This window comes from Meleagris gallopavo, chromosome 2 (genome assembly GCF_000146605.3).
Source record: "Meleagris gallopavo isolate NT-WF06-2002-E0010 breed Aviagen turkey brand Nicholas breeding stock chromosome 2, Turkey_5.1, whole genome shotgun sequence".
Lineage (NCBI taxonomy): Eukaryota > Metazoa > Chordata > Aves > Galliformes > Phasianidae > Meleagris > Meleagris gallopavo.
In genome coordinates, this window is record NC_015012.2 from 45775082 (window position 1) to 45801577 (window position 26496).

The 26496-nt window shown below is 38.2% G+C and overlaps 1 protein-coding gene across 1 annotated transcript; it reads left to right on the top strand.

Annotated features, from left to right (window-relative positions):
* Positions 1-2051: 2051 nt before the first annotated feature.
* Positions 2052-22149, top strand: RAB32 (RAB32, member RAS oncogene family). The gene is made up of 3 exons (XM_003204103.4): positions 2052-2448; positions 17447-17724; positions 19241-22149. The coding sequence occupies exons 1-3, from the start codon at positions 2220-2222 to the stop codon at positions 19388-19390; spliced, it is 657 nt and encodes a 218-aa protein (XP_003204151.1). The 5' UTR covers positions 2052-2219; the 3' UTR covers positions 19391-22149.
* Positions 22150-26496: the final 4347 nt, after the last annotated feature.

Sequence of the window (26496 nt, forward strand, 5' to 3'; positions counted from 1 at the left end):
TCAGAGAAATCTTTCATGAGCCATACTGATCCCACTTTTCAAGCTCCTAACTGCCCCTTCAACTATGAATTTCACTTCTAAAGTAGCTATAGGGGAGAATAAGCAAAATGCATCCCACTTCTTCAGGTAACAAGCAGCCCCCTTGAGCTGACTGATGGAACCTTCTGCCCCTTACTAATCACCATCTGGCAAAAAGAAATATGAGGAATCCCTTAATCACTGTGGGAAATAAGAAACTCAGAAAAATGGGAAGGTATGAAAAGAAAGGCCCAAACTGAGGTGAAGTACAGAACATTTAGTGGAAAAGGAAATAAAAGGAGAAAGCAAGGAAACAAAAATAAAGGTATTAAAGAATTACTGTTGGTATGATGAAATCAGAATGGACATAAGGAGAAATGATGTTGTAAAGGAAATAGAGAATAGACTATTGCAGGAAAGGTTAGAAGAGGCAGTCTTAACAAAAACAGATAAAAACAAACCAAAAAAAAAAAACAAAACAAAACAAACCAAAAAAACCCAACCATTGAGGATCAAAAGATAAGGAAGCTAAAATATCTTCTTACAGAAAAGCTATTTTAACCATCCTCTGGTATTCATCATGTAATGATCATTGGGCTACTAAATGTCAGAAACATTTTTATTTCCTCAAATCCAGCTGCTTTGGGAAGCCCATGTTCTGAAATGCAGACAAGTTGATAATAGCAAATGACCCCTGTGAATGGGAAGTCTAATAACAACAAACAGCAATTTTAAAATGTTAGATAGATTTTTTTCAGACTAGCCTTCAGCATTCAGGTTGAGAAGGCACCAAAATCCTGTTTTGTAAGGTTAGCATTTTCTCTTCCTCATTCCTGATATCTCCAGTGCTGGGAAAGGAAGGGAAAAAAATTGCAATCACTATTTGAAATATGAAACAGGCACCTTACTTAAAGGCAACCAGCTAGCTAAGCTAGTTAAAATAGCACAATAACCTTTTCCTTGTCTCCCAGTGTAAGCAATTGAAAGCAACAATATAATACAATGTAATCCCAATTACCATATCATGATGCCAACATTCTAGCTCAGTAGGGGATTTTTGCTGAAATTCAGCTGGTAATGTGGAGCCAGTTGAAAAGTAGAATTACATGTAAAAGACCAAGTGACACCAAAATTTAGCTGACAGAATAAAGATTATCTACCCTGTGCTAGGCAGATGGTGATTATGCTTTATTCTATAACCTCATGCATGGTTGATTATACTGCACCATAGAGGGGCAGAACAGTGATAACAAGACTGAAAATGACTGGATTTTACCAAGCTGTTCCACACAGATATCCGCCAGCTTGCATGAAATGAATAATAATGAAATTAAGGCAAATTACTGGTTCAGGCAAGATCTACTGCTATATTATTTGGCGAGCTGTAACATAATTAGAACTGATCAAACTATTAATTTTGGAAAATTATCAGTCACATTTTTCTTGTTTCTGTTTCTGAGTCTTCTGTGAGCAGAGCATGACTTACAGACTCCTTTTTTTTATGTTGGCTCTAATTTCTCAAAATCAGTATGCAAGAAGAAAAAATAACCTATGGTATTGTTGATATCAAATTTCAAGTACACTGAAGTACTTGTATTCAGCTCACTAGTAATAGTATAGCTGTTCAGTCTGTTGTCTGATATGACCTATGTTCCCTTCATTTTACAAATTAAGGAGGAATGAAGAAAGTAAGGGCAGTAATTAGTTTCTGTGGCACATAAGACAAATAAGGCATAGGTAGGCTTAAAAAAGTGGGAGAAAATGCCTAAAAGTTCCTTGCCATCTATGCAAGCAAAAAAAAAAAAATCTAATGTTATAGAATCACAGAATCATTTGAGTTGGAAGGGACTCTTTACAGGTCATCTAGTCCAATACTCCAGCAACGAACTCCCCGCAGGGAGAGCTGCACGAGGAGGCCGCTTTCCTCACGCGGCCCCGGGACCGCAGTGGCCCAACGCGGCCGCGGGTCCGACCCGCCCCAGCCGGAGGCCGGCCCACCTTCTGCCCCTCCCCGGGCTTTATAAGGCGCGGAGTTTCCGCGTCCTGTGACTGCGGTCAGGTGGTTGCGGGGTTCCCCTCTTTCTGTTCTCTCGTCCGGTGCGGGCCGGCTCTGCGGTAGCGTTGGTGGAGGCGAGTTCTCGGCCGGGAAAGTTTTGCGGCGGAAATCCGCAGTCCCGGCAGCGCGGCCGGGCCGTGCAGGCATGGCCGGAGGGGAAGGGCCGGTGTCCGGTGTGGCGGAGAGCCGGGAGCACCTCTTCAAGGTGCTGGTGATCGGGGAGCTGGGCGTGGGCAAGACCAGCATTATCAAGCGCTACGTGCACCAGCTCTTCTCCCAACACTATCGGGCCACCATCGGGGTGGATTTTGCTCTCAAAGTCATCAACTGGGACAGCAAGACTCTGGTGCGGCTGCAGCTCTGGGACATCGCAGGTGAGGGATGGGGACCGAGGCCCCCGAGGTGAGAAGTGTGCTCTGGCTCTGAAGCCTGCTGCCGTGGCTTTCTTTTCCCTGTTATGCTCAAATCTGCCTTTGAGGCACGAGTAGTGGGCAGTTTCCGTCGGGAAAAGGAATTCTTGACTTTTGGTAGGCTGTGGGTGCCCTGTGAGCTCTTACAGCACTCCTCAAAAAGCTGCTCTACTTCTGGCTGCTCACAGGTGCTGCTCGAGCTGTCTCATGGCTCCTACTCTGTGGTGCTTCTAGAGGAAACGTGTCTCCTCCAAGTGGGTTGTGCTCAGTAGGTACACCTGGTACACCTTGCAGGCTAAAGGCATTCCAGTTACTAGAACTGGCCTCAGAAAGGTTGTGTGCTTCCCCTTCAGTGGTTTGGAGGAGCCTGCTTAATCTAAATTTAACTTGTGACCCCTGGCTTGCGCAGGGAGTGAGGGATCTCTGTTATGCTCTGTTCTGCACTTGAATGTGTGTCAAAAAGATACTATGACTGCACTAAAACAGTAAAGCCCTGTTTCCTTTCCTATGCATGATAAGAACTACTCTGTAATGCCACTGCATCTTAAAGAACCAAACTGTGTACATATAGTTAAGTGCTTAAGTGTTAAATGACAGATGGCAAATATAACTTTGCTGTAATCTCCTAAGAAGCCTGTGTTCTCTCAACTCAGTCATTTCAAGTTGGCATTGCATTTGTCTTTTTATGTAGCCTGGCCTTTAACCTGCAGCTCCCTTTTTCCTGTCTTAAGAACACTTCCTTATATAAGAAAATACCTTATTTCAGATACTGTCTTTAAACTTGCACTGAAAGATACTAGGCTAACAACTGGTAGTTACTGTTTCCACGAACACACTCCTTAGTCAGGAGCTCATGAAACAGGAAGGGAAATGCACAGCTGATACATCCCTGTGCCAAACCAGCTGCAGGTCCGTATCAGCGGTTTCTGCTTTAAAATTCATCCTAAAACACTTTAGCTATGATTCTTATGCTGAAAGGCTTGCTTCTTACTGTAATGTGCTGAAACACATGGTAGGTTTTTCTGCTGTAGGAAAAACTAAGATTAATTGTTTTGAAGAGTGGGGGAAATACTGGCAGGATTTCTATTGTGGTTTCTTTTTTGCAAAACACTCTTCAAGTTTTTTCAATAAATTGGCAGTATTGGTGCAAGCTGCTGCAGTGCTCTGGCTGTGTTTTAGCAAGTCTGGAGTTGTGAAGATAATGTTGTTCCAGGGTCTTCGTGTTTGGCAGGCAGCTGTTTAAATTCTTCTCAGTCTTTGGTTTCTGACACTGGGGTAGATCTTGCTCTGCCAAAATGACTTGTTTCAACAGGCTAAGCAGAAACTTAGCTGTACTTGTAACAAAGCTGTACTAGTAACAAATATTATAAACTTTAAACTTTCAGTTTGGGAAAGTCCTACTGCAAAGGGTTACTACATTTAAACCCTTTAAGATGACTGACTGGAGTACTAAGACTGTCATTTCAAGATACAATTTCTACAGCTGCCAATGGATGCAGTTGATGCCTTACTAAGCTAAATGGTGTTTTTAGTGTGATGTTTACTTTCTTATAAAACTCCTGGCTAATCTTTCCCTTCTGAAAATAACCCAAAATACAATGATTTTTCTATTTGCAGTCCAGACTTGTATGTTGAATCTGGTAGATTAACTGTTCTGTTTCCAAGAGTCTGAGGGCCCTTCTCCAATAGAAGACTAAGAATACAAGTAAGCATTCCTAGTACTATTAATTGAGCTGTGCTCAGACAGTTTGACAGTAATAGTTCAGAATTCTCTAGAACTCAAGGTCTCCATTTAAGTATTAACCACTGAAGTAAAAAGGAATTTAGTATCTGTGAGAGTTTCATAGTCCTAAAACTGCAAGTGTACTTGAGCTGGAAAGGTGTTCTGCAGTTCAGTCTGTACTTTACAAATCTTTCTAAAGACCTGAGGGTGTGGAAGTGACGAGAAAGAACTGGGCTGAAGATGGTTTCTATATTGTCCCAGGGTTTGTTGCCTAAAGCATGTGCCATGAAGTATCTGAGCATATGATAGTCATTCCCTCTTAATTCATTAGTGCAACTGTCTTCTGGTTTTCAACAGTTCACAGATAATTTTGTCTGCTGGTGTATGCAGACAAACAGCTTTAGAACTCTTGAAGAGATCTAAATCTTATGTTAAGTAATGCTTCATGTGACTTCCCTGCAAGCAATGTGGTGCTGGTGCTCTGAATTGAGTTTAATGTACTTAAAAAGGCTTCTGAACATGAGTCAAGCCCTTAAGCAAAGTTAAGTATGTTATTTTTCCCTAGGTCAGCTTGTAGTTAAGTCTGTCATCAAAAGCTTTCCTCAGAGCTGTATTCTGAAGTAAATCAGTGACAGAAATGAATCGTGTTGCTCATTCCATCAGCTAAGGATTATAGTGCAGATACAGTGCTGGCTTCCGGTGTGAATGTAGCCAAACATCAAACTGATGAATGTTGCACTGTGTATTGCAGTGCTGCAGGTTTGTGAATGTTTTCAATTTATTGTGCTAGCTCAGGTTTTAGTCATAAATCCATGTAATTCCCTGATAGGCCCCAACAATGTTATAGTGCCAGTTCTTTTCTTTTGGTGAAAATTGCATTACTTATATCCTACAACAGGAAGGCTGACTCCTGCAGGTTTGGGTGCTAAAAGGAAGAAGGGAGCTGTAATACCTATACTTTCATATTCTGTAAATACTCAGGCATTTTTGTTTATATAGACACAGATTGTAGCCTTTCCAACAATAGAGATGAGAAAGCTTGAGAGACTACTGTCAGTCACTGTCAAATTATCTTGTCTGCTGCATGAAATATTCTGCTCAGCTTTTTTCAGATTATATGCATGTTTGTACAGGAGCAAAACTTCTAAATCTTAGCTGGGCATTACTGTTGTTTTTATCTCAGCATGTGAAGTTATGCTAAGCAATTCTTCCAGGATAAATTCTGAAAGTATTAAAAGGTTAACCCTCTTCTTCAAAGGACATAATACATGAGATAGGAGATAAAGATGAGTCATTGTGGTAAAGAGATACAAAAACAAAAGCATCTTAATGATGGGGAAGTTTTTAAACTATTTCAATATGCTTGAGATTCGTACTTGATGAACATGCACTGACCATAGTGCAGTGACGGAGGTGAATACATCGTACCGGTGAAACTTTAAACTGTGTTGAAAAATCACCTTAAGGACTTCATCTAAATCAATCAGACTTTTATTTTGAAATAGTAAGAGCTGTGACTAGGTAGCTTTAGCTTTGTAATCATGTTGGCTACCACTGTCACTCACATCAGCCTATAAAAATGTCCAACTTTCTGGAGGATAGCAATGGTAAAAGTTGTAGATGATCACTTGAGCTTGGCCTTCCTTCGTGAATCCTTCATGAATGTTACTAATGACATCTGCTAGACAAATCTGCTTTTTTCTAAATAGCTTTCAGTGAGGCATTGATGCATTCTGCATTAGCTTTGGCTACAGTATCCTTTTTCCAGGACATCATTAAAATTTCTATGAAAAAGTTCAAAATTCTAACTGGAAGAGTGTGGCAATGGAACTGTCAGAACAGAATAGGAACAGTTGTTTATTGCTTGTTTAGAATACTTAGGTACAAATTTTCAAGAGCTAATGGATAAGATTTGTAGCATGCAAATTTGTTACTAACATCTTGTCTGTCTCCTTGAAAACATTTGAATTCCCTCTTGAAGAGGATGGAGAAATCACATGAAGTATTTTCCTCAAATGCTAAGCTGAAGGCCTGGAATAAGCCTTCTCCTATGAAGACCAGTTGATCTTAAGTATATGAATAAATGTTAAGCTTTCAGTTTATTTGGAAGTTAACTTGTTTTTATCTGTGGGAAACCATGAGAAATGGGGAAAATGGGTGCAGGAATCCATGGATGTTGAAGAAAGGAAGGGAAATGTTTAAACACACTTCACAGTAGGGAAAAGAGACCTGAAAGAAGGATTTGCAGAGTGAGATAATGAAGGCAAAATGCAAGCCTTCTGGCCTAGATACCAAGGATTACCAAAGTGTACCTGATAATCTGTCCCAGTGAAGTTGGATTTCTCCTTTGTAGAGGTGGTGTACTTCGCAGCTACATGCTCTGAACTATGACTTTGCACTCTTACATGTTTTGCTGGTGGTGTTTTAAAGATGTTCAAGCTGCCATGTGAAAAATATTTCAACTTTGAGCAGTTGTATACTTTAGCTTATTCTTGTTCTGCATTTGTGCTGTTGAGGTGTTGAAGGACTGCTGAGTTGTTTCAAGGTACTAGGTTGCAAGCTCGTTTCTTGCAGTATAAACTGATGTTTTTTATTTGTGCCTGGAATTGAGCCCAGGGTGGAGGCTGAGAGTCTAGACGTAACCTGCCCACAACTTTGCTTCTGCATTCATTAGATATTCCTAAGATTGAGGAACATGAAAGGAAGAATGAAAACTGCACATAAATAGTAATATCAGAAATGGATGCAAAACTTGGAGCTTAGAGTTTCATTTAAAAAAAACTGGCAAGTGGTCTGAGGTTATTTTCTGATTTACCTGGTGATAGTGGTTCCAGATACAACTGCTTTCATGTGAAGATGGAAGCACTATCACTCTGGTAATAGGTGAGGTAGGTCAGAAAGCTCTGTCGGGAGTGCTCTGTGGTGAAGTTCAGACTAATCAGTCAGAAAAGTCTGAAAGACCCATGACTGACCTTGGAATGCTTCTTGCATGTATACATTTCGTGTAAGAATAATTACTTAATGTTGGTTGAAAACATGAAAGGCTAGTAGACAAATTTTTAGGGAAAATGTAGACCTGCTCATCTGTAAAGGCATTGAAATGCTTTCTCAGAAGCAGTAGAGACAAGAAACAGCTGAAGATACTGTGCATTTCCTTCCTGAAACCACCCTGATGTGGGAAATCTTGTATGGGTGTCCTTTCCTGTGACTCCTCTGGAACAGCAGGACTAGGTTTATGAACTTTCACTTGACAATGACTTGCTTTACTTGCAGCTCTGCAGTGAAGTAGTCCAATTTAGTGCTAAACATGTTAAACTTGTTCCTTCTTGGTATGTCTACTTTCAGCTTTCAGGCATCCCTGCATACCACAAACAAGTGACATGAGTGATGGCTGCTAGTCTTGCTAATAAAGCTGTTTCCTTGCTCTGCTGGTGGAGAACTGGTTATTCAAAGCTGAAGATTCTTATGCTCAGTACATTATGTAGCACTTCAAAGTACTGCTTCTGTCTTAAACTAAATTTGTAAAAGCCTCTGTGCTGGTTTTTAAAAGTAGAAATTCTGCAAGCACATGGAAAATGTTAGTCTTGAAGCTGGGGTTAGGCAGTTAGGTACAGTGACTTTGGTTGTGCAAGACAGGACTGTTCAGTTAGGTTTCGGTTAAATGGAAAACTTGATAGATGTTCTTACAGCATCTTGGAAATAAGCTTAGAAATTCTTCATAGGCTTTTCTGGTTATCCTGCAAGTAGTAGGTTTAGGAATGTGATCTTAAAAGTCCAGCTGATCTAGTACACACTTAAAGCCAAGATTACTGTATTGATTTTTAGCAAGCACTCTTAATTTCTATTCACAATGAAAATGTGAATAGAACTTTAGTCCTTGATCTTCTAATTACTGTGGAATACATAGAACTTGAGTCTTATTTGCAATAGATAAAGTTCATATCATATTAGCAGTTGTTCAGGTGTTTTACACTTGGTACAAAGCCATAATAAAAATAATTCGTAGCACTCAAGTACAGAGAACAAAGGATGGATTCATTAAGCAGGAGGGGAGAAAGCAAAAAAGCAAATGGGAAGAAAAATAGCATTAGTCTCATAACATAACAAATTTCTGGGTCAAGTTATTAAACCTATAAATCTGTGTGGAAATCCACTAACTTGAATTGATTATTAAGTTATTTTTTGAGGCAAGTATTGGCTAAGTTCTTGCCAGTCATGTAATACTGCTTCAGAAATTAAGGTATTTGACAAGTCAGCTGTATTAATCTCCAGTGATAAATTGGTGTAGCTACATTTTTTTCTTTGTGCAAGGATGCAGATGGACCTTTATCAACTTCTCTGACAGTAGAGTTCCAGCTTCAGAATCTCTGTGACTTTGCCTTATTTACTGATACCCACTTGGCCTTTTACCTTTATGTGCACACCAAATCTGGGTATCAGTGAAGTGCATGTAAACAAGTACAGCTTAAGTTGGCAAGTGCTTTACAGATGTGTTCAAAACTGATTTTATTTTATAAGATGGGTAACTTTAGCAGCCTGACTCAAAAAAGTTTTGGTGTTCTGTATAAAATGTTTCTTCCCTCCAGTAGCAATCAAGGACATTGGAATTAAATTTCAGAGCAGCTGTTAATATCTTCCTTCAACTCCAGCAGACTCACTGTCCTGCCTTTACAGTTTGTGAATGGTCTCCTTCAAATACTCAGGCTAGAAGTTCCAAAGTGTGACATGCCATGTCAAAAGGAAGCAGTTTGCAATAAAGGAATCTGTTTTCTTATGAAAGTAGGAATAATTTTTTGTGAAATTATTGAAAGTGTTACTTCTAGTATGAACAGCAGTAAGCAGTGACTGCTTTTCATGTTGGTAAGACAATTTTTGAAGATGTCATCTGGCTACAGATGTGCAGAATGAAGGTAGATGTGGTGCTAAGATGAGTCTTGATGTCAGGATTTTATAGAGCTTGTTTAGAAATAAACGTTCTAACTATGGCTAAGAAAATGTAGTGTACTTTGACTAATGATAGCTTCTAGGCTAGCTGTAAATGTAAATACTACTCCTTACTGTGTGAATTTGGCAGCTTATCAAATAATGTTTTAAAAAGCCTTTAAGTGTCACTAGTAAGAGCTTATGGGAACTTGTTCTTTAAATGCTCGTGGAATAGAGTGCTGGGTAGAGCAAAGTGGCAGCTACTTGACATAGTGTGCCACTGGAATTCTATATATGTGTATATGACACATTGGCTGGTTTAGGAGTTAAAATTTCTCAGTCTCGTGGTGAAGTCATTCTTGAAACAAACTGACTTTAGACTTGTTCTCCTGTATTGTGAAATGCCACGGTGCCCATGCAGCGTCGCTGCTAACTACATAGTGTAGCTCTTGCTGCATGGCAATGCACTGAAGGAGACAAACTGGGGGGGGCTTAACTCTAGCAGTTAAGTTGTTTTAATGAGCCTAGGTAGAGTAAAATAGAAACCAGCCATTTTTCTACATGTACTATATTTGATGTCTAGTTAGAAATTAGTTAGCTGAGCTATACTTTTCAAGGGACAAAAATCTACTGCTTAGTCGAATACTTCCTTGTCTCAATTTGTTTGTCGAAGATGCAAGCAAAGGAAGTGAAAATAAGCCTGTTAGACTTTCTTGTATAAACTGTCAAACTCCTACATGTATTTGATGCTGGACAAATCTAGCTGAATTATAAGTGTAAGGTCTTGCCTAAATGCTTACTAAATAGCTGTTAAAGCCAGCTCAGGCAATATTAACTCACTGGATTAGCCAAGGACTACAAGCAGCAAAGAAGTTTCAGTCTTACTGTAAACTTCCTTGTGAAAGCTGTGAAATTTTTTGAGGAAGAATTCTTCCTGTTTAACTTTTCTACCTTGTAGAAGAGAATAGTGTGCTCTTACAATCTGTAAAGATGGTAGATGTGATCAATTTTCCTGACAGAAATCAGGTGTCTAGCTTCTCAGCATTTGTACTTATCTGCTTAGCTACCAGAATTCTCAAGTGGGAAGGCTAATAACTGACTAGTTCAGATTTTTGGCTGTACTATGCAATGAAACTTTAGAGTGAACTTCTTTCTAACATTTTAGAATGAAACAGACTCCTAAAAACATGTGAAAACATATCAAATTATGACCTAAACAACATGCAGCTACCCCTGACTGATGTCAGTTCAGTGGTTTCAATGACGGAAACTAGTTCAGAATAAATCTCTCAAATACATACTATGTATACATATAGCATTTGGTATACTCTGGTTATTAGATCAGAACATTTGCTCAACAGAACTACACCTTACAACTCCCTTTGCAACATGGCACTGTCTAGTGTAAACATAACTAGAGTACCGTAGGTTATGTCTTCTGGTTAAGATGGGTGTCAGATGAGTAGGGATGAACTGGTTGGTTATTTCTTTATTGGAAAGCTTTTCTCTGAGGGGTGTGGTCTGCTTACTTTCAGGAAGTTATCCTTCCAGTGATCAGTAGTTTAGTTTAGACCTTTAGTAAGAAAGGACACCACAAACTCACTTAAAATTTATCAGGGGCTTGTTTCTTGTAAACTGTAGGAGTTGCAGGCAATTAAACCTTGTAGTACTGCCTAATACAGGAAAATGTAATATTCTTGTTCTCACTTTTTTTAACCTCTTAACATTTGTCATCAGAACCACAAATACCAAATATTACTTTCACAGTGGTGAAAAGTAAAAGTGAAGCTTTCATAACTTACAGGTTCCTAATATCTACCAGAGCTGCCAATCTAGTTTAAACACTGTGTAATCTTGCATCTATGGCTTATATGGGTAAGAATGAGGCGTGGAAAGACAGCCTGTACTGACCATTTTGGAATCTAGCTGCCTGTTCTCTCACAATGTACAGCTGCTGCCTATGTGAAAAAGCAGGCAGTCACTTGAGCATGTCCTGTAAAACTGGTAGTGGTTTGGTTAACCTACTTTTTGCTGAATAACAGATTTGCTCTAATTGAGTGAGACAGTTCTGGGACAAGCTGTCCTGGTGTGGGGAGAGAGTGGGGGGAATAATATCAGCAGTGGTGGGTGGCTTGGAAGTAATGCATTTGTATATCTTGCTAGAGAAGTACCCCCCCAGTTAGCACATACCTGAATCTGGTGGTGCTAAAATGTGTTTCAAGTGTCTGGAGAATGGGGCAATACATCCTCATCCTTATCTTGCATTCTACATCTAGCTATAAGACCAAGAGGCATTCAAAGTGTAGTCTGTTCTTGCCTACATTTCATTAGGGATTTGGATCCACTGTCCCATTCAAAACTTAACCAACTTTTAGTGATGGGATTGGGCTGCATACCCAACCCATTTGGATGGTGCTGTAACTTAAATCTACCATACTGCGTGATGTGAACTGTGCTGAGAGTTGGCATTGTAGATAAGGAGCTGCCACTGAGATGTTCCCCTGATAATATGTAAGAGCTTGACCCAGACATCTGGAGAGCCTGAGGTTTTAACCTCTACAGCAGCACTGCTGAAGCAGGAGAGAAAGTGTTCATTACTCCAAGGAGAGGGAAGACAAGGAAGAAAGGTTTTCATTTGCTGTTAATTTTTTCAATTCTTTCCTGATTAGGTTGAGTAAAAACAAATGTTTCAAACCAATTTAAGGACAGTGAGACAACTAATTTGTAGAGTTAAACATTGAAGACTGAACTGTACAGCATAATTGCACAGGTACATGTTTTGCTAGCATGCTACATGGTTAGTTGTCAGAATAGTTGATAGCAAGAACCTGTGAGCCATGGTGCTGACAATCACATTAGAGCTTTTCTGGCTTGGTGATGAGTGTTCTGGATCTGAGATGATACTCAGTGAAGTCTAAAAGGACCTAGGAGCATACTTCTGGTATGCTCAGCTACCAAAGGCTGTGCATAGTGCTCATCTCATTGAGTCTATTCTAAATGTTCACAGAACTTTGGTTTTACTATTTTTTTCACAGTTCATTAAAGGAAGCTTTTATTATGTACATCCAGAGTGTTTACTTGCACTGATCTATTTTCTTCATGCATGTACACAAACTTGTACTGCAGTGAAGCTTGATGCATTTTTACTTGATACATCATACCATGATAGTTGTGTACAAGCTTTTTCCTTGGAAACAGTTGTCTTCTGCTTTGTACTATAGAAGTTGGGTAGTGCCACTGAAAATGCAAGTTAGATGTCTGTGAGGAAACTAAATGATGTCCTTCCTAAGTACTGTTCTCTGTGATCAATATTGATTTTTGTAGCAGAACTATTACCTAAGAGATTTCTGCTGTGACTAGCATGGAACTGTTTTGGAGGAAACGTGTATCAACTTTGAGATACTTATGTATTTCCAAATGTGTTAACTTGTAAAACATTGAGCAGGAGGCTTTTTCAAAGCTTCTCTAGGGATTAAAATCAGTATTTCCGTACCTGCAGGAGCTTTATCCTCGCACTTAGACCACCAGACAAGACAGTTAAGGTATCTTTTTTAAAATAGGCTTTCAGTAATGTCACCCTTCGTGAATTTTGACATGACTCATACTGACTCTTGAGAGTCATGGTGAACGATTGATCCTTCTCACAAAGAAAGTAGAAAATTCAAATATTCTCAGATTAACACTAGTCTGCTCATTATGCTTTAATAAGCATCCTGTGATACTGAAGTTTGCACTATTTAAAACTGTACTTGAGATTTTCCTGTTGAAATATAAGTAGTATAACTGTAACTCCCTGGCAGATTGGAACTTCTATGGATCTTGAACTTTCTGAATTGATTCAGTAGGACTCTAACATCTGACTTTCTTCACTACAGTGAAGAAAGAAGTATTGCTGGATCTCTTGGCTTGGTTTTATAGATTATTTCTTATATGGGTTATTTCTTATTAAACTGCCTTAAAATGCCTTTCAGTATTCTAAAGGACGATGTTAGAAACAGCTGCTTGGCTTTATTTACAAGCTGAGTACTTAATTATTTATCAGATGTTGACAACTGTTACTGGGTCCAGGGGGAAAAATGGTAAAACTAGTGGGAATGATCTTTAAAGATACTTGCTGACTGGAAGCAGAACTCTTCAGCTAGCTGTGCTTTCACTTCTGTGTGACTTTAGCTTCAGTCATATTTGTATATCTTAGGATTACTTGATGCTGATCTGCCAGGTGTGCTTAAAATCAGATTTTGAGATCTGGCCGTTCTTTGAGCTGAGTAGTCTGTCAATAGCCTGTCTTCAGCAAGAGAAACTATTTGTTTCACAATTCTTCCAGTTGTCAGGCCTCTTTAATACATGGTCATCTTTTCCTTCCTCACCAATGACACAATTTTTGGAGAATATCGTAACAGTTTCTTCCAAGAGAGAAGTTAGACTACTTCTAGTAGTAGTGCTCTAGGTGAAGAAATGGACTTTAGATGCATCTAACACAGCAGTGTTTCTCAGAGTAGCATTGCTTCAGAATTGACTAGGAAAATTAGATCATACAAAATAGGGGAACTTGTTCTATGCTTTTGGTATTGTCAGATAAACCAAAACCTACCTTCCCAGCAGAGACCATAGCTGGGAAAGCTGTAGGCCACTTTGCTGTCAGTAAGTTGGGTCCTGGCATATTAAGGCTTTAGGTATAGGAGAATCCATCTGAAGGAATGAACCAACACATACCCAATACCTTGCATATCCAGCACACTTAAATTGCTTTTCCTAGCTTCAGTCTCCATCCTATAAACAGTAATTAAGATCAGCATTAATAGTAGGAGCACACTGAAAAGCCAGACCACAATAAGTCACACTGCTAAACAGGACTCCCTTGTGTATTTTCTTGCACTGGGAAAAACTGCCATAGGAACTTAGGTGCTTGTATATATCTAAATAAACTTCAAGAAAAGGCTGGCACTTTCTGATTCTCATAGTGATAACCCATCTCTTGTAGTAAATGAAAGTTTCTATTGTCATATTAGGCTATAAGCCTTTTCTTAAACTTATAAGCCAAGTCGAAAACTATTGTAACAGAGCTAAACTAGGAATCAAGAAAAGCTCCTGAAGTTTAATACAGGTTTAAACTAAGCTGAGTTCTGTGATGCTACTGTAGGGAACCAAACCAGTTCCCAGTGCAGGACATTATGCAATTATTTCACTTACTGCTGTTGCAATTACTGGAAAATATGGTGGTGTGTGCTGAGTCATTTAGATGTGAAAACTTTGTGGTTAGAGAATACAGAACTCTGCACTGTATGCAGCCACTTTTGTACCCCCAAACATAACCTCTGTCCATGACTGCACTGTAGCTTGGCCTGAACCTGTGAAACAGAAAAATGTCTGTGCTACTGTCAGGCAAATCAAAGCAATACACCTACTAGTCCTCTATTTTCTTTCCATACTGCTGTAGTAACCACATTGTTATACTCCAGGCCTTTCCCACAGTTCTGTGCACAAGACAGTAAGTCTAGTTTCATCTGATTACTTTTAGCTTTTTCACCTCTAGGGTATGATCATTTTCCTGTGCTATATGGCACTACTCTCACACATAGTAACTCCACTATGGCAAACCTGCTGCACGTAAGAAAGGGAATGGGAAATTGCTGGTTGGATTGGGCACAGTAAAAATTCAGTACATTCAGCTTTAATAATAAATGTAGAGAATGATATTCAGACTCTAAGCTTTGGAGGAGTGGTGGTCTATGGTTTGCTTCCTTCTGTGTGTGTTTTCCGCAAGCAGGAAAGCACTTGAAATGTTTTGCCTGAAAGGTGTGTTAAACTTCAAAACATCCATCTAGAATGTGTCTTGTTGTCTATGAGAAGCTCTGTTCAAAGCCTGTGTATTATCACCAGTAACATAATTGTATGGAGAGTCTACTTGGTTTATATTGAATTATCTTCCTGACTCATGCTGTGTGCCTGTTACTACAACGAACTCTTGCCTTCTAGGCTGGTCATATTATTGCTTATGTTGTCTTCATGGAATAACGATCATACCCATCCTTATAGCTCTTTCAGATAGGTTGAAAGATGAGTCTCATGGAGGTGAATTGATAGACTTCTCAAAGCCAGCTAGATTTATGACTAAAATTAATTTCTTGGACAGTTAAAGGCCGCACTTTAAGTGAATACTGCTGAATGTGAAGAAAAGGCAGATCAGTGCAGGTTTATCCCTGTACACAACTCCTCCCTCTTCTTAGAGGGGGAACTGATCAGGTTTACCTACAGCATGTACAATGGGCTGATAACCTGGGGATTAAGCAGAACTTCTAGTTTTCATATTTAGTGACTATATTGTCTGTATGTCAGAAGCAATCTTCCAACAAATCAATATCACTTAATTTTTAATGTAAATATCTATAAGCTTTTTCAAAAACTCAGATATAATTAAAAAAAATCCATACATCTTCAAGAACAGAATAAGAATTACTGATGTGATTGTTCACTTCTTCCTATTCATACACAGTAAACGACAGCATAGATTTGTTTTGAGGCTACTTCAGAGCTACACTGAAGAAATCATCCATCAAAATACTGAAATTAGTATAGAGTGCTGTAGAAATTAAGATCATACTTCTGTGAGCTTAACCTGTGGTGTATAGGGATACGCTGTCTGAATTGAAGACAAGACTTGGCACTCCTGCCTGGTAAGAAAGATCCCCATTATATAGGAACTGATGATAACAACACTACCTTCCTAGGGCATTCTAGGCTTTCTTATGCTTGAAAGACAACACAAAGTACTTCTGTACAACTTTTCCGACACTTCAGAAAGAATGCACCTCTTCCAGTGACAGTCATAGATACATGCTTGGTACCCAGCTTGTTGGTCCTAAAAGTCTTGGGCAGAAATCCTGCATCAAAACTTGAGATTTGAGTATGGAAGGAAGAGCTTTCCTCTTGTGCATGCTTCCTGTGACCACAGAAGAGATACTCAGCTGCTAATGATTAAATTCCTGTTTAACTGCTGTTGCCTAAAATATTGGTTTGTGATGTTTCTTGCACCATTGTACTTTGAGGTTGTACAGAGAGGGGGAGGGAAGTCTTCCTAGATCTTTATAGTTCTCTGGAAGCTACTACTGATTCTGGGCAATTATATCAGATGCTTAGTCTTTGCTGAAAGTGTCTGCAGGGGATGAGCTAATCTGATATATACTGACCTTAAAATAGTGTACTCTGTCAAGTTCCTTCATCTAGTGACTTCTGATTCATTTCTGAGCAGATAATGTTTATTTCTTCTGGTGATTGTCCTTGCAAATCGAAGATAAACTTGAATGTTCTTGTGGGGGGAGAAAGGACAATGATGTTCCAAGTTAAAATCCTTAGTATTCTAGAACACACAAAATACACGCTAACAGCTGAAGTGAAAATATAGTATAAGACTAAAATATAGTGCTGGAACCACTTCTGCCAGTAGAGGCTTCTGAACAAAGTAGAAAACCATGTTAGTAGTCCAAATTTAAAGTGACATGCTCATACGTCACACTTGACACTTGTGCTCACTTAAGTGTAAGTATAGTGTGAAATCTAACCTTCCAAATAGTGAACCTGGCACTAGTTCTACTACTTGAGTAGTACTGACAACAAGAACTGTATGTTACTTAAAGCCTTTTTCTTCTGATGGTTAGTTTGTTTCTGAATTTTTATTATGAATGATTGTGCTTTAACTATTCTGTTCACCTTGTACTAAATCCTGGGGCTTCAGTAGAACTCCTGTAATTAGAAAGTATTACAGAGAGGTCTGTCTTAAAAATAATAAAAAAAAAAGCTTATGAAGAACTACTAAACTAGCTCCTTTCAAGTTTTCCCTAAGGGAAAATATCTTTAAAAGATGTGTCCTTCAGAGAGGATTCACTGAAGGTTGTTTGTGTTGGTGCTTGCAGAAAGCCTTGTCTGCCCTCCAGGAAAATCTTGTGTTTTCTTAAATGTGTACTTGAAATGGCTAGGTTTACATCTAAATCACACAGAAGATTCTTTTGTGAGAAGAATGACTTATGTCTGGTTGTGCTGATAGTGTTTTTAGGCATTACTTCTCAAAGGGCACTACTAAAAACTATACTTTAAAGCTTATTTGTCATTTGCATTTACTTACTTGTCACATGCAATTGCAACTTGTCACATGGGGGAGTACATAATGGCTGTTGCACTGACCTTACATAGGATGGAAGAGACAATGTATAAGCTGTTAGGAACCTAAAGGCTGACCTTGTATGTACTAACCCGATAGGCTTTAGCATAAACTGTGGTGAATGCAAGCACATAAAAAATTGTTACTTCTTTCCTTTTCAGGCCAGGAGCGTTTTGGAAATATGACAAGAGTTTACTACAAAGAAGCAGTTGGTGCTTTTGTGGTCTTTGATGTCACAAGAGGCTCCACATTCGAGGCTGTTTCAAAGTGGAAGCATGATTTGGACAGTAAAGTACTTCTTCCTAATGGCAGCCCCATCCCTGCTGTTCTTCTTGCAAACAAGTGTGATCAGAAGAAAGATGGCAGCCAAAATCTTTCTCAAATGGACCAGTTCTGCAGAGAAGGTGGCTTTATTGGATGGTTTGAAACATCTGCCAAGGTAAGTGTTAAGTAGATGTCTAAGTGTGCTTCCTATTGGCATGAAAGCAGATGAATATAGTCATATTGAAAAGAAATTTATCAGGTGTAGGAAGTGACAGTTCAGATTCCAGCGTCCACTGAGAAATAGAAGTGGTGTTCAGGATAGTTCATTGTTAAGGAAGGCTTAAAGCATATTTAGTATGAACTGCATCTTATGGTCAGACAATGCTAAAGTGGAAACACGAATTGAATTCAATAAGGTTTTTTGGTCTTGCATGCATCAAGATCAGTGTTGTTCTTTAGATGTCAGTGCTAATAAATACTGATTGAACTGACAAAAAAAAACACTGCATCTTTGAGTGAAAGGTTCCCATTGCAGCTTTTGTCTTCTCTGGTGCATATAGGAAGTGGTAAGACTCCAGCTAAAGCTATCTGCTCACTTGGTACTATCTACCTAGACAATGACATTAACCACTTTCTACTTTATTAAGTAATGGCAAGACTGAACTAGAGAAAATATAATTGCCCAGTTAAGGAGAAACTGAATCTAAGGGACAGCTGCTTTTCTCCAAATAAAGCTTACCTTTCAGTAGTTTTAAATGTTTTAATCAAACTCAGCCAGTATGCATATGTGCTTACAGTAGCTTAGTTGGAAGTGAAATCAATAGCTTCTTAACCTGACTGCCTTCATGTTGAAAAACCTTTAATCTCAAGCATCGATTTGTATGACAGGGCCAGTTACTGGTCTGGCTGATAATTCCTTTATATTAAGCTAAACTTCAAGATCCTTCTCTTCTCTTGAGTTGTGTACTTCCATCAGTTGCTGCTGACAATCTGGCATAAAGTGTACTTGTGCGAGAGCCATTTCTAGCACCTGATGACGCATTTTTTCAAAGATCTGCAAGAGGAATGGCAAGAAATAAATCTCTTCCTGCCCACTTTAAAGTAAGGAATAGAGATCCACGCTGAGTATGGTACTAGACTGAAATACAGCTTCAGGTATTCTGCATACACATTCTTTGGAGTGTAAGTTAAGATACTTCTCAAAGCATGCATAAGGAAATAGCTGGATGAGGCACCTTGACTCTTCTGGGTTTTTGGGGCTGGTTCAAAAGATCTTTTTGATAAATAAGTTCATTCATACTGCAGTAGAAAGAGAAGTAGGCCCCAAAAGGCCATACACTACTAAAAACAGTGTAATTGCCTGTTATCTTTCCTGATGCATAAATGCAGCTTGGCACTTATGAGTTGATTGAACACAGATGATTTATCCCCAGACTACACAATACTTTGGAGTCAAACTATCCTTTATGTATGGTGGGTGAATAGCTTTACTAAACTTTTCTAATGTTTTTTTTTTTTTTTACAAAAGGCAAATTTTTAAGCAATTATGTTGCATCTAAGCTGTCTGTGTTCTGCTGATGGCTCTAGAGAAGTTTATATTTGGCCAGCTTCTAACAGGGAAGTATGACTTTTAAAAAGAAAAAAACAATCCAACAAGCAATTTATTAACTTATTTGTATTCCTATTTTTAGGACAACATCAACATAGATGAAGCTGCTCGATTCTTGGTGGAAAACATCCTTGCCAACTATAAAACCTTTCCTAATGAAGAGAATGATGTGGGGAAACCAAAACTGGACCTAGACCCGTTGAAAGCAGAGAGTAAATCACAGTGCTGCTAATGCTACCACTGTTTGGCGAATGTGATGGAATGAGCAGCAAGACTGTTCCTTAAATCAAACTGCTGCTATGGTGCTGCATTGTGACAATCCATATGGGGTGTCTGGTATTATCTGAACAGGTGATTCTTGTGGGTGCTTACATACTCAGTTTTATGCTAAACAGGAGTATCTTGTGAGTTCTCACTCTTCTTGCTTGAGTGGCTTCATCTAAATCTGATTAGTGCTTACTTGAGAACATAAGGTAGTGTTTACACTCCTAAAAAGGAACAAAGACAACGTTCAGTGTCTTCAGTGTCTACTTTGCATTCTAGGATATGCTACATGCTACATTCCAAATAGGACTCACTTGTGGCTTTAGCTGAACAGACACTTGCACCTCTGAATATTTTTCTTTTGTTACCAATAATGCCCTGCTTTAGCCTGACTTCTCACCTATACTTGTACATATGTCTCCACTCTGAGGGTCTGTCTCCTTGCTAGCTCTCTTGGATCAAGATATTCTGGAAGTCTTGAGGGGGCCAATATCATCATTGGTGTGTTCACCAGGATCAAGTGGAAAAGACTGCTTTCACCACTGCATAAGAATGAGATAGGTAAAGGTAAATGATTGTATTTAATGGAAAGGCACTGCTATGTAGATACTAACAAAAATACATCTTCAGCTATTTAAAAAATATTACTTTCAGCTAATACTTGTAAAATATATTAATCAATACTGTTGCATTTCTGTCATATTTATGGTAATTTCACTTGTACTCACATGTAGTAATAAACATCCAGAAGTCTTTTCATGCACTAACACAAAAAAACTTTAGCAAGGTAAAGTAGGTAAAATATCTTGCTGTCCTGTGACAATGAACTTGCTTTTTCCTTCTTTTTTTTCTGGAGATGGTTCTGAATATTTTGAATAAGAATAGATGCCTTGGAAAAAATAATTCAACTAGATCTTTCTAGCTTGTCAAAAATCCCCCGCCTCCTTTTTTAATATTAGAACAGTGCTGCACTCTTCTGACTACTCAGAGTTTGTGAACTGTCTTTACCAGTTTGTAGCTCTGTTTACTGAGATGCTTGCTTCCTTGTTATAACCCATTTATTTCTGGCAGCAGATAAAGATTAAAAGGAGTAGAGAACTTCAGTTCTTGGTCATTTTCATTGAATTTTGGCTCTACTAGGCTGAAACACTCTGGAGTTCCTCTTAATTTTAAAGTGTTTCTTCTGTCTTGGTACCTCACTGCTACTGACAAAATAATTCTTTGCTTGCTTGTCTGGTACTGATGTTTAAGTAAACATCAGCATGAAGTATTTTTCAGATGGGTGTACTTTAATCTGTATTGAAATTACCTAGGCTGTTGTCTTTTCTAAAGAATAACATATTTTTTAAGAGACAAATAAATATATTTGGCATCTTAACTTGTTGGTGTATGCTTTTGAATGAATCTTCACATCATGTGTGCCACCTTAAAGTTGTTTTCAAGTATCAATGAAAATATTTATTTCAATATTTATGTTATAGGCTTTTAGATTATCACAGAACAGAATGGCGTAAACTAAAACAAGGTTTAACTTGTTGAGGGTTATAATTCAATTCAGGCTAGACAACAACTTAAGAACCCTTCTAATCTTCCTCAAAGCAAGGTCATACCTGGCTGTTCTACTACTTTGTGTAGTATTCTGGTCTTAAACATTCAATGGCAGACTATCTGACCTGCAGGGAAGTTGTTTCAATGCCTGACTGTCCTCATGAGCATTTATCTAGTCTGATTATGTCCATGGTTTCTCATCTTCCCACTGTGTAGCACTACAAGGAATGCATCCATTTTGCTTGTGCAGATTAGCTGGACATTTCAAGTTTGATTACAGACTTTTTAAAGTTGAAAGTAGCAAAGCGTCAGAAAGCAAGTTGCACACTATCTGTGCTCCTTGTTTGCTGACTTTGCTCCTTGTTTGGGCTGTTAACTGTCCTAGTTAACCTGGAACTACTGTAATTCTCCTGTTCTCTCCACAACAAGTTAACTTGGACTGTAAATCCACTTAAACCCACTTAATCTCCAGCATGCTGTCTTCTAAACTTAAAACATAACTAGTGGAGCATTTGCACAGCCTGTTGGTTTCATGCTTGTATAAATCAAAATCTGTGATTAAAAACTTTTGATAAAATGTGATTTCATGTTCAACCGGCTTGAAATGAGTAGGATTAATGGACCCATGTAATGACAGGAAGGTTTTTACTACTAGAAAAGGTCAGTTCTTTATCTAGTGTGTTTAAAACTAGACTATTTATAACATTAATTCCTTGAATTCCTACCTGACTGCAGGAATTGCTAGATGTGGTAGACTTCAGGTTGTTGGTTTTATTGTTTTTTTAATCACGCACCTTCTGTGCTGTTTCTTATCCTTAGTTTTCAAGCTTATAGCAGAGTGAAAATCAGGATGAAGCTTTGGGACTCTACCTGGATGCATGAACCTTCACTGTCTTGTCAGTGGCGATGTAACCCTGTGTGGATTCTGCTTGAAAAGTTATTGCTGTTTATATTTAAGTGATTTCCTTCTCCTGTATATAGCCAGCTGGCTTCTAAAATTCTAAATGAATGTAGAATGACCAAGATTGTCAAACTGTATAGTTGTTTTGATGTATTATTGACTGGAGAAATTGAGCCTGAGTTCAGACAATACCAACAACAAAGATCAATCATAATAGATATAGAACCCTGTTTTAATTAACACAATCTCTGGCTTGGAAAGATATCTGCAAGTTTAGACAACATCTAGCAAGCTAGTAAGTTAAAAACTGTCTAACATAATTTATTTTATATGTACAGGCTATAATGTAGTAAAATAATTCATTTCAGTCTTTTCATATGAACAGAGGTCCTTTGCTACTTTTTATTATCTTTTGCAAATTAGAATATGCCATTCATAAAATAAGTTACTTGGTTTCTTAGTCTCTGTATTGAAGGAATGATTTGAGATAACAAGTTGAGTAAAAATCTGAGTCTTTTCTTCAAGTAAAATGTCTTACTTGGCTTGATTCTGTTTTATTAAATAAAGGCTGGAGATAGCATATAATTGTTCTGCATTGTAGCTGTGCAGCATGTGTGGTTATGCAAAGTGTCCTCTATTCACTTAAGGTTAATTATGAAAACTGGAGAAACTGATGTTCTTTCTGTATGTAATGTGTATGTAGGTGCAACTTAAATGTGGTGGAAGGAAAATAAACTATTTCCAGCTCTGAAGATTTTTGTTAAAAATTTTGGTTAGTTCAGTTGGTTGTTGAGTCTTAGTAGCATTCAGTCCTCTTTAAACTGTATAAATCCTTGTCTGTATGTAGTGATTTATTATTAGGAAATAGTTCTTATAGACTGTTTGATAGATGATGGGGGAAGTAGAAATACTTGAAGTGATACCGTGGTATTGAATGTTGAAGAACTTGCTTTTATGTTATTGCTCCCTTATCTGTCTTCTAGTTTTAATATCTTAATGACTTTGATTCTAAAATGGAGAACTGACTGCTTTCCTCCTTTACGATACACTTTATTTGCTATGGAAACAGATCTCTAAATGTGCATACGCCTTCATCCTTTGTATAATAAGTTACTGGAAAATGTAAGAAAAAGAGATGACAGCATACTTCACAGGAGTGAGAAATGTATTAGTGAAAGTGCCAGTGATATAAATAATGATTCTGTATTTAAATACATCATTTACTTGGCAGCATGTGAAAGGTCACTTCAGAGCTCTTTGTTCTGCAGCAGAACTCTAGTCAGAGTAAGGAGCATGCCAGATTCAGGTCTATCTAGTGAAGATTTAGAAGGGATTGTGCCTGTACTGCACATAATCATTTGGTTTTTTTACCTGATTTTTTTTTTTTGCCTTAACAAACATCTCCAAGTGGGGGACAGTACTAAACACGATAACAAAGTCTTTTAATGCTATCTAAAAAACATGTTCCTTCAGTGAGAAATTACTTGCTTAGACATTTTATGCTCCTTACATGGGCTCATTATTAATAAATTCTACTAGATAATTATCATTTCAGTCTGTATACACAGAATATTTTCTGCTTTAACTACCTTAAGAATAACTTTATAGGGAGGCGATGGTGTTTGGATAGCCTTGGCTTGGAAGATCTACAAGTAAAGGGCCACCATCTCAGTACTTAATTTTTTTTTTTTTTCTCTCCATGAAGAAGAATTTAAAGAATTGCTTTGTTCAACTGTGTTTTTCCTCAGGGTACCCCAAATCATTGCCTTCTAATATTTACTTGTTTAAGGAGGGGAGGAGTTATTTTCTTTAGATTATTGCTTTTGAGCACAACTAGATGAGATTACTATAGTTGAAATAGTTATCATTGCACTTGTCTTATCATACCTATGATGGCACAAGTTTCATAATATTCACGCCACTTTTACATTTCATATGCTGAAAAATGTGAAGTGTGTTGCAGTACTGTTTTCACTTAAAAAGGTAACTTGTTTAACTTTGTAGGGTGAAAAGCAAATTTGAGAGTTTACAGATTTATCTATGGCCTTGTTCCTGCCTTTTCTTGAAAAATATTAATCACATTTGTTTTGAAATTTGTTTAGCAATTCTGCATTTTTCTAGTGTAACTCTTTACTTTTAGCCTTTACACAGAACTACAATTGCACTAAACCATTTGTTTAAAACTGCACTGAAGTTAATCACCATTAAAAAGGATTTGCAATGATTTGCAGCTTGCCTTTAATTAGAACAAACAAGATTTAAATTTAAAAGTCTGCTGCAAAGTTACCCTATTTGAAGTTAACTTTAAATAGCAAAATATGAAAATAAAATCATGTTCTGAGAGATTGTGTAGTCTCTACAGTTCAGTAGTTAATATTACATTAATATTGTGCATTCTTACTCTAAAACCACAACTATCTATCCATCCCTCAGGATTTGATCAAAATTCCTAATAGCATTTTGCTAAAGATCTAGTAATTTTTAGGAAGATAATAGTAGTGCCTCTGCATGTCTCCACTTAACACTTCTGGTAGCTAGAATACAACAGGTGCTCTCAACTTCGAAGTTCAGATAGGGATTTTTCATATAATGTCAAAACCAGGAAGCTTTTCATTTTTATGTGGATATTCCTATAATGAATCACCAAGTGTAAATTTACAGAACAAAGATATGGCAGTGCATAGTTGTCTAATCTACTTTTTCCTTTGCTGGTTATCTGAATTCTGTTCCCTCAATACTGAAGTAGTAGAGAGAGGATCAAAGTTAACATGCCCTGAGATGTCCAGTGAGATTCAGTGGTATTGGTATATTTAGAATCATAGAATATGCTGAGTTGGAAGAGACCTGCAAAGACTGAAGCTTCTGGCTCTGCACCAGACCCTATGTCTGAAAGCATTTTCCAAACACTTCTTGAACTCCAACAGCTTGAGGTCGTGCCCACTGCTCTGCACCAGTATCCAGCCATCCTCTGGTGCAGCACCTGTCCCTAACCCCCAGTTGACCCTCCCCTGACACAGCTCCATGCTGTTCTCTTGGGCCCTGTTGCTACCAGCAGAGAGCAGAGCTCAGCACTGCTCCTCCACTCCCCTCAAGCTGTAGGCTGCCATGCAGCCTCCCCTCACCTGTGCTCTGGGCTGAATAAACCAGGGGACCTCTCACACACCTTGCCCTCCAGACCCTTCATCACCTCCATAGCCCTCCTTTGGACATTCTCTAATAGTTTTGTCTGTCTTATACAAACCTGCTCTCGGTGCTTGAGGTGAGGCTGTATAGGACAGAGTGGGACAGTCCCCTTCCCTTGGTCAGTAGCAATGCTGGGCCTGATCCACCTGTGGAGCTTGCTCTACTGCTGAACATTTTACTCCATGTTTTGGAATTGTCTTCCCCAAAATGAGCTACAGCATGAAAAATGAGATTGTATCATGACTGCTATCAAAAATATCAATGAGAAGATGAATGGAATTGGTAACACAGCTATGGTTCATCAAAATCCTTTCTTCTACCACATGGAATTGGAGTGCAACTTGGATTAGTATAAAAATATCCCCCCAAAATATCAAGTGAGATACATTGTTATTAGATAGTTTTAAGTGGCAGTGGGTGGAAGATTGCGTATTTTTACTATTTTCTACTTGGCTGCTAGTTGCAATTTTCTTTAATTCAGTGGGAGCCTAAAACTTTCTATTTTTTTTAATAATAATTCAAAAACTGCCACAAAAAAAGAAAAAAGCCTTGAAATCTAAACCCTTCAAAAACCATACCTCCCCCCCTCCAAAAAATCAAAATAATTGTACCTTCCTTTCCATATCCTGTTGAGCTTTGTAGCATTCTTATACCTAAAGATTCAGGGTATCTTCTTCATCCTTGCATGTCTAACTTAAACTTCACTGAACTGTAGAGTAACTGTGGTCGGAAGGGACATCAGGGCATTGTGCAGAGCAGAGTCAACTCCAGCAGAGTTGGTCATGACCACGTTCAGTTTCATGAGTCTATAGTCCCATTGGAAGGTTAATGCTAGTGTTTGACTACTCTCATTAAAAAGCAAAAAACACCAAGCAACCCTTGTATTTCTAAGTGGAATTTTGTTTTGACTTGCACAGTATTCATCTGTAGTTTTCCCATCAGTATTTCAGCACACTAATAAAATTTGCTCACTATCACATTTCCAGACATTCTCAAGATGGAAAATGTCTCATGTCTTGTTCTGGAATCCTTATGCCTTAGGTAAAATTGGAGAAGAGTGAAGTCTGTATTCCAAAACCCCCAAGAGAAGCTTTGGCAGTGTTCCTGTTAATGGTTATTGTTTTCTAGTTCTCTACAACTAGTATTTACAGCTACAAGAAAAGTGCACAATACTTATGACTAAAACTGAATTGACAACAGCAGTTAACTGTGTAATGTTTTAAAGAACAATAGAAAATAATGCTGACAACAACAAAACAGTGTTCCGAATTGCTTCCTAGAAGAATATTGATCAGGAAGTGACCCATCCATTGTTATGGTAAGTATGTGTTATCTCAGGGTCTATTCAGTTATTGCTATGGATTTCTGACAGACAACTGCACTGTTCGTTTATAATCATAAATTTATTTCTGTTTCCATCTGTAAGACTGCTTCTTGCCTAA